Raw genomic sequence first — 8,786 nt, 5'->3', positions numbered from 1 at the left:
CGGTCTATAGTTCCCTGGCTTGTCTTTACTGCCCTTCTTAAACAGTGGCACCACGTTTGCCAACCTCCAGTCTTCTGGCACCTCACCTGTGACTATCGATGATACAAATATCTCAACAAGAGGCCCAGCAATCACTTCTCTAGCTTCCCATAGAGTTCTCTGGTACACCTGATCAGATCCTGGGGATTTATTCACTTTTAACCATTTCAAGACATCCAGCACTTCCTCTGCAAGATGTCACCATCTATTTCCCTACAGTCTATATCTTCCATATCCTTTTCCACAGTAAATACTGATGGAAAATATTCATTTAGTATCTCCCCCATTTTCTGTAGCTCCACACAAAGGCCGCCTTGCTGATCTTTGAGGGGCCCTATTCTCTCCCTAGTTACCCTTTTGTCCTTAATATATTTGTAAAAATCCTTTGGATTCTCCTTAATTGTATTTGCCAATGCTACCTCATGTCCCCGTTTTGCCCTCCTGATTTCCCTCTTAAGTATACTCCTACTTTCTTTATACTCTTCTAAGGAAGACCTTCAGTATTGGAAAGAGGTTGCACATTAACTTGGAGATGACGGATTAGATGTTTGAAAATACAAACAATAATTAAAGAATGCTTAAATTTTGGATTTGCACTAGATGGGAGTGAGTTTGAAAATGAGAAGACAATCTAAAATAATTCATCATATATTTTGCATAAAACCTGGCTACATGTAATAACAGTAATATCTTAAGGTTTTTTTTTCACCTTTCAATGCTGTTTTCCAAATAAGAAAGAAGAATAGTGTGCAAACAGAATCCATTTGGACTGAGACAAGAACCAACACTTGAAACCTTATAAAGGTAAAGTACACTAACGTATCACAAAGAAACAAGCTGAAGGAACACAACTTACAAACATGTTCTTCATTTCCCTTTAACAAATGTGATTGCACAGACATACAAGGTGATCAGAGGGTTAGATAGGGTAGACAGTGAATGTCTTTTTCCTAGGATGATGACGTCAGCTTGTACGAGGGGGCATAACTACAAATTGAGGGGTGATAGATTTAAGACAGATGTCAGAGGCAGGTTATTTACACAGAGAGCGGTAAGGGCGTAGAATGCCCTACCTGCTAATGTAGGTAAAAACAATGACTGCAGATGCTGGAAACCAGATTCTGGATCAGTGGTGCTGGAAGAGCACAGCAATTCAGGCAGCTTCCGAGGACAGGCAAAATTGACGTTCCTGATGAAGGGCTTTTGCCCGAAACGTCGATTTTGCCTGTCCTACCTGCTAATGTAGTCAACTCAGCCACATTAGGGAGATTTAAACAATCCTTAGATAAGCACATGGATGATTTTGAGATAGTGTAGGGGGACGAGCTGAGAATAGTTCACAGGTTGACGCGACATTGAAGGCCGAAGGGCCTGTTCTGCACTGTACTGTTCTATGTTCAATGTTCGATGCACAGGTACTTAATTTTTTCTCATGTGCATTTGGGTGTCCTGAGGTTGTGAAAGGCACTATTTAAATGCAACAATTTTCTATCTTATATCTACATATAAAAAAAGGAAAAATTGGGCAGCAGTAGATATTCTCAGGTCCTGTCAAAAATTAAAACTTAATTAAAGCATCCCCATATCAATGATCATAAAGTTTGTATCAGCAAATGAAGAGATAGCCTAAAAATGCTAAAGTCCATTCTTAGAAGTAAATAAAAAAATTTAAGAGTGTTAAATGAAGTATAGTGCTCAAATGTGGAAAGTCACTGAACCATACAGACTAGTGATCTGATAATTCACTTCCGCAAGTTAGCTGAACACAACCACGGGAGCAAGAGATTGACAAAACCAGTATTTCTAGCTTCTTAAGTTAGTCAGCTTTGCACTTCTGATCACTGCATAGCAACCCACATTGGATACTGCACACAAGTGCATGAGAGTTACCACTGTTGGTCACATGGTAAAACGGTAAAACTGCCTAGACCAAAGCAAATTACAGAGGAACCTCGATTATCCGGCATTTGATTAACCGAATTTCGGATGATCCGAACAAGATTGCAAAGTCCAGATGCTTGGCTAACAATGTTATCCGGAATAGGCCCCGCCCTGCCCATGTCCTTCGGGTAATCGGGGTTCCTATGTACTGCAGATTCTGCAAATCTGAAATAAAGACAGAAAATGCTGAAAGTAATCAGATTTGGCAGCACCCGCTGAGAAAAAAGCCAGGTCAACCATTCATATCATGGTTAAATCTTGTTTCTCATTCCACAGATGATGCCAGACTGGAGTATTTTCAGCATTTTCATTTCTGGCAAAACCTTTTTGCCGACAGAGTTAAGCTCTGGACAATGAAAAGCATCTCTTCCCTACAGAAGGACACCTCCACAAGAGTCAATGTCTTTGGAGAGATTGGCTTTTCTCAGTAATAAAAACAAAACTTTGAACTTTGAAAGTTCAGACTCAAAGCAGTTTTGTCCCGCATTGGTGGAGGAAAGTCTAATGTCCTTACCCTCTTTCTTGCAGTCCAGAGAAGTAGGAGAGGGTTTGGAAATGCTCCTGAAATGCAGTTTGTTTGCACCTCTCCGGGTGGACGATGACTTTTCAAAGTTGTCAATGTAAGCTTCCAAGGCCTGAGATGCTGATTGGTACGTTTTACCTCCATAGAGGACAGAGCTGTGAAAGTGACTGGTGCCATAAGAGTGATCCAAACTGTTCAGATGGCCAGCACTGGTCAATAATCCAGGTACTGCAGATTCACGGGATTGGAAATCCACTCTGTCATTCATGCCAATCACCGACATCACATCTTTGCCTTTATCTCATCTTAAGGCAAAAAAAAACAGCATATGAAATGCTCTTCTATTTTCAAAAGATTTTCAGCAAATTAGATTAGATTAGAGTTCCCACACGGTCCAACCAGCCCACATCGACCCTCCGAAGAGCAACCCACCCAGACCCATCTCCCTAACACTATGGGCAATTTAACATGGCCAATTCACCTGACTTGCACATCATTGGACTGTGCGAGGAAACCAGAGCACTCTGAGGAAACCCACGCAGGCATGAGGAAAACGTGCAAACTCCACAGAGACAGTTGCCCGAGGCTGGAATCGAACATGGGATCCTGGTGCTGCGAGGCAGCTGTGCTAACCACTGAGCCACCGTGTCGCCCTGTATTTGAGAAGATGCATTAATCACACTGGGACAAGGAAGAGTGGACCATGAGTGGGTAGCTCTGTAAAACAGACAAATGTGAAGTCTGAGTCGAGGGGAATGGAGTGGGTGATCATTTTGAAGATAGTTGATGGGTCAAGGGGAAAAACAAGCCATGGTGAGTTGAACAGATTACCCTTAAGCGGAGGAATCGGGGCACTATAAGCAGATATCTATGACATGGTTGAGTAAAGTAGATGTACTATAGCCAAGTTTGCAGATGAAACAAAAATAAGTGAGCAGGCATGTGGTGAGGATGACACAAGGAATCTGCAGGGGGATATAGAAAGGTTATATGAATGGGCAAAAAATTGGCAAATAGAGTGCAAAGTGGGAAAATGGAAAGATATGCAATTTGACAGGAAGCATAGAGGAGCTGAATGTTACTTAAGTAAAGAAAGCTTCAGCAAAGAGGGATCTGGGTTCCTCATGTGAAAATCACAAAAGCTAGCATTCAAGTTTAATGGGTGAGTGTAAAGTTAAATAGAATGTTGACCTTTATTTCAAAGAGAATGTGTCATTAAAATAGGGAGATTTGTTAAAACTGTACAAGGCACCAGTCAGACCACAGCTGAAATACTGTGAACAGCTCTGGGCCACTATCTAAGGAAAAATACAGTGGCATTGAAGACAGTCCAGAGAAGATTCACTTGGTCAATACCAGGTACAAAGGGACTGTCTCATGAGGAGAGGTTGAATGGACTGGGCCTGTATTCATTGCAGTTTAGAAGAATGAGATGTCACCATATTGAAACATACAAGATTCTTAGGGGACTTGACAAGGTAGGTGCAGAAAGGTTTCTTCCCTTTGTGGTAGATTCTGCAACTAGAGGACATACTCTCAGAAAAAGGGGTGTCATTTTAAGATGAGGAAGAATTTCTTCCTTCATACAGTAGTGAATCTGTGGAATTTGGTACCTCAAAGTGCTGTAGAAGCTGGATCGTTCAATATATTCAAGGCTGAGACAGATTTTCAATCAATGATAAATCAAGGGTTACAGGGAAAGGCAGGAAAGTGGTGCTGAGGATTATCAGATCAAACATGATATCATTGAACGGTGGAGACTCAATGGGTTCAGTGGCCAATTTCTGCTCCAATGGTCTTATGGAGCTAGAGTAAGCAAACATGGGATTGCTTGGTAATTCAAGGTTCTTGGTGGGAATATGAGTATACATTGTTTAGGGATGTGATAGTAACAGTTCTCCAATAATGACAGTGACATTAAAAGATCTAAGTAAAAGATAGGATCCAGTCAGCAACACTCCCAGTTAAAGGAGACAGCCCCAGCCCAGCCTACTTCAGTCCAGTAACGTGGATGCGCTAAATATCAGAGGAGCCAACTTTTTAAGCTGTACACAGTGATTATCTGTCTGCTCAGATGGAATTGCAACACTTTAAAACAAAACTTGATGAGTACTCCTTGTACCACCAAAAACAACTGAACTAATCATTCATTTCACTTGCTGTGTGGGATTGTGCAGTGAAAATTGTGTTCAATTTTTTTCTCATGATTTTAATAGCTTCTCAGTGAATATGGCAAGATTGCCACTGTATATTTTTCACAGAAGATGTTGCATGTTTATGGATAATGGAGTGACACAGTTAATATCAAAACAATTATAGCTTATAAAATTGCTCAAGTCCCACTATCAATATCTCAAAGTTTAGCATTCATCAGAAACTCAACTGGATCAGCCACATAAACATCATGGCTAGCCATACAGGTCAGAAGCTGTGTAGTCAGTGGCCTATCTCCTGATTCCTCAAAACCCCTCTGCTGTGCACCAGTATGATGCTATGTTCCTTCCTTGCCTGAGTGACTGCAGCTCCAACAGTAGTTGGAGTTCAACACTATTCAGGACAAAGCAGTCCTCTTGATTGGCAGCCCATGTGCTTCCTCCTCTATTAGGGCACTCTCTCCAGAATACACTGCATCAATTCACAAAGGCTCTTTAGGTTGCAACCCCAGAACCTGCAAAATTAACCACATATAAAGTCAAGGCATAGCAGCACCACTGATTCCAAATCTCACACCATCCCAACTTGGACACGCATCATCATTCCTTCCTGAAGCTGGTTCAAATCCGAGAACATGGGCATAGGAATACGGGGACCTGAGGAGGCCATTCAGCCCCTCCATTCAATGAGATCATGGCTGATCTGTGGACGAACTCCATATACCTGACCTTGGCCCATGTCCCTTAATACCTTGGCTTAACAAAAACATTATCTGCCTCAGATTTAAAATTAACAACTGATCCAGCATCCACTGCCATTTGTGGAAGAGAGTTCTAAACCTCTACCATCCTTTGTGTGTAGAAGTGCCTTCTAACATTTCCCCTGAACGGTCTGGCCTTAATTCTCAAACTACATCCCTCGTTCTAGAATCCTCAACCAGTGGAAAGAGTTTATCTTTACCTACCCTGTCTTTCCTTTTATTACTTTGTATACTTTGATCAGATCACCCCTTTAACTTGTACTCACTAACTAATAGTATGTAAGAGACATTTCCCCACCCTCAGTTCATTCAAGCTTTACTCCCAGCAGCTACTGAAGCAGAGGATGAAACAGCATTTTAATGGAACTGAGTAAATATTTGAAAGCGATATGAATAAAGACCAGAGAAATAGTATTAGCTTCTGTCAATATTGTAATTTCTATAATTTGTCTTGGTTCTGTGCCATAATTAAGTGTTTCGAATGGATCCATTTCCTTTTTTAACCTTCTCTTTATCTCAAGTTTTAAATAAGAACACCTATCTCCATGATTCCCCCTTGTTGCCTTCATTTGTTGAAAACTGATTACAATTACCAGTAACCAACTCTTTCATCACCTTTGAAGTCCACCTTTTGTCCTTCAGGTGTCGATAGCTATTTTGAAATTAATTTGATATTTCTGAACCAGTAATTTCTCTCAACTAGTCTAGCCAATTATTTCCTCAACCTTTCAAAGGCAGCCTCGTTTAAAATCAACATTTTAATTTATGGCCTAACCTTTCTTGCCTTATAGTGTATTCAATTGTGAAACAGTCACCATTCCAAAGATGTCTCCATGCCACCATATGCCAACTATTCCTATAACAAAATCAAATGTTGCTTCCTTATATGGTTAAAGACAAGTTGTTTCGTGTAAGTATCTTCATCGCATTCAATGAATCTGTACTCTGTTAAAATACATGTATAGTTTGTATTTCCCAAACTCGATGCAAGATAAAATATCCTAGCCTTACAGCATTATTGTATTTTTCTCACACAACTCTGTTATCTGCCTGTACTTGTACTTCTCAAAGTCATCAGCCTGGACCATATTTTGACTCATTGCCTATGATGATTGGCACATTCAGTTACTTTCAGTCTATCTTGCTGAAAATAGCACCCAGATAGTGAGAACGAGGAACAGAAGTAGGCCACTCAGCTCCTCGAACATGTTCTGCTGTTCATCAAGATTGGATTTATGGCTTTAATTCAATTTAATTTAATTGCCCTCTGCAAGTGCTTCCCACGAGGGCGGCACGGTGGCTCAGTGGTTAGCACTGTTAGCGCCAGGGACCTGGGTTCAATTCCAGCCTCGGGCAACTGTACTGTGTGGAGTTTGCACATTCTCCCTGTGTTTGCGTGGGTTTCCTCCGGATGCTCCGGTTTCCTCCCACAGTCCAAAGATGTGCTGGTTAGGTGAATTGACCATGCTAAATTGCCCATTGTGTTCAGGGATGTGTAGGCTAGGTGCATTAGTCAGGGGTAAATATAGGATAGGGGAATAGGTCTGGGTGAGTTATTTCTCGGAGGGTCGGTGTGGATTTGTTGGGCCGAAGGGCCTGTTTTCATTGTAGGGAATCTAATCTAATCTAACAGAAATGCTGATTTCTTGGTAATACAGAATCCATACGAAGCAGCTACAGATTTAATTTTAAAATTGTTTAAAAAACCTGAAGCAACAATGCAAAACAAAATCAGTTACATTTGCTGGAAATAAATGCATGACATCATGTGATGTTCTGACCATCAAATGCCAAGCAACATCCAGGCACATACTTCAGTGGAATCCCAGAATCCGGCAGTCAGTTCCCACTTTATGAGTCAGTGACCGTGAGAAAAGGTAGAGAAAACACTCAAAGAAAAGGATAGAAATCATCTTGAAACAATTCCCTGATCTAATAATCAGTCCCCTCATGCGCCCAGTTTCAGCACCAGATCCTGAATGGCTCAGACTAACCACATGCTGCCCCTGCTCATCTCCTCCCTCTAAGCTGGCTGATTATGCTGAGAGAAAATAGTGAATCATGAACTTAATATTTATCGTAAGCCTGTGTTCTTGTTTAATTTTAATCTCTCCATCTTGAATTAGAGGGGAATGTTAGCATCAATGCCATTTCATCTTCCTTCGTCTAGTCTGTTTCTGTACAACACTTCGAAGGCTTGCACTGGTCATTTACATTTTTTAACCTGCCAGTCTTGAAATCCGACCCACTCTCGTGCAGTTGAATACTTTTACATTTGATTTCTCTTTGTCAATTTCCTTAACTGTTTTAAATCTAATTATATTGCAATCACCCTTTCTCAAATGTCCCACGATTGCAACAAGCCGTATTTCATTCTATAGAACTAGTCCCCACACTTCCTTATTGATTGGGAAACAGTGCTCAACATATTTCATTGCACATTATTCTTTTTGTCCTTTATACTGATTATTAGAATAAATGAAGTTCCCCATTATTACCTATCCACAGTGTTTTATCTTTCTGCAATTTGCCTACAAACTTGTTCCTTTATCTCCTTCCTAATATTTACTGACCTGTGACACATTTACATTTCCTCAACTCTAACCAAGTGTATTCAGCTATTTAATCTTCAAGATCAAGCAACTCAAACCTGAGCATCCATAAACCACCAACAGCAACAGATTCATACTCCCAACACAATCTGCAACCAGCATATCACCAAGGCTCCTAAGACAACACATTTGAAACTCACTATCACTTTCATCATAAGGACAAAGGCAACAGATACATGAGAACACCATCACCACCCAAAAGATCCCCTCCAAGCCCTCACCATCCTGACTTGGAAATATATTGCCAATCCTTCAGTATAACTAGTCAAAATACTCAGGATGGTATTGGACCTCAAGAAAAATACTTTGTGGAGTGCCTCAGAGATAGATTCTTAGAGCAGCTGGTGCTGGAGCTGACCAGGGAGAAGGCAATTCTGGATCTGGTATTGTGTAACGAACCAGAATTGGTCAGTGACCTCGAAGTGAAGGAGCCAGTGGGTAGTAGTGACCATAATACATTAAGCTTCAATCTGCAATTTGAGAGGGAGAGGGTAAAGTCGGAAGTGACAGTACTTCTGTTGAATAAAGGGAACTATGGAGCTATGAGGGAGGAGCTGGCCAAAGTTCAAACATGCAATACCTTAGCAGGGATGACCGTGGAGGAACAATGGCGGATATTTCTGTGTATAATGCAGAAGTTGCAAGATCAGTTCATTCCTAAAAGGAAGAAAGATCCCAGGAGGAGGCAGGGGCGGCCGTGGCTGACGAGGGAAGTAAAGAAACATATAAAGTTAAAAGAGAAAAAGTATAACACAGC

At 41.0% G+C, this 8,786-nt stretch overlaps 1 protein-coding gene across 2 annotated transcripts in view; it reads right to left on the bottom strand.

Moving 5' to 3' along the window:
- Positions 1 to 8,786, bottom strand: part of c1h18orf54 (chromosome 1 C18orf54 homolog) — a 39,604-nt gene that overhangs the window by 25,544 nt on the left and 5,274 nt on the right. The window contains exons 1-2 of one of the 2 annotated variants that reach the window (XM_043721376.1): positions 7,157 to 7,246; positions 2,495 to 2,808 (exon numbers count right to left, since the gene is read on the bottom strand). In XM_043721376.1, coding sequence (XP_043577311.1) covers positions 2,495 to 2,786 — 292 coding nt within the window. In that variant the 5' untranslated portion in view covers positions 2,787 to 2,808; positions 7,157 to 7,246. Of the gene's footprint in view, positions 1 to 2,494; positions 2,809 to 7,156; positions 7,247 to 8,786 lie in introns of those variants that run through there. The other variant, XM_043721299.1, reaches the window with a different exon arrangement.

This window comes from Chiloscyllium plagiosum, chromosome 1, assembly GCF_004010195.1.
Source record: "Chiloscyllium plagiosum isolate BGI_BamShark_2017 chromosome 1, ASM401019v2, whole genome shotgun sequence".
Taxonomy (NCBI): domain Eukaryota; kingdom Metazoa; phylum Chordata; class Chondrichthyes; order Orectolobiformes; family Hemiscylliidae; genus Chiloscyllium; species Chiloscyllium plagiosum.
The sequence above is the reverse complement of the archived record's forward strand: the minus strand, read 5'-3'. Positions and strand labels throughout refer to the sequence as shown.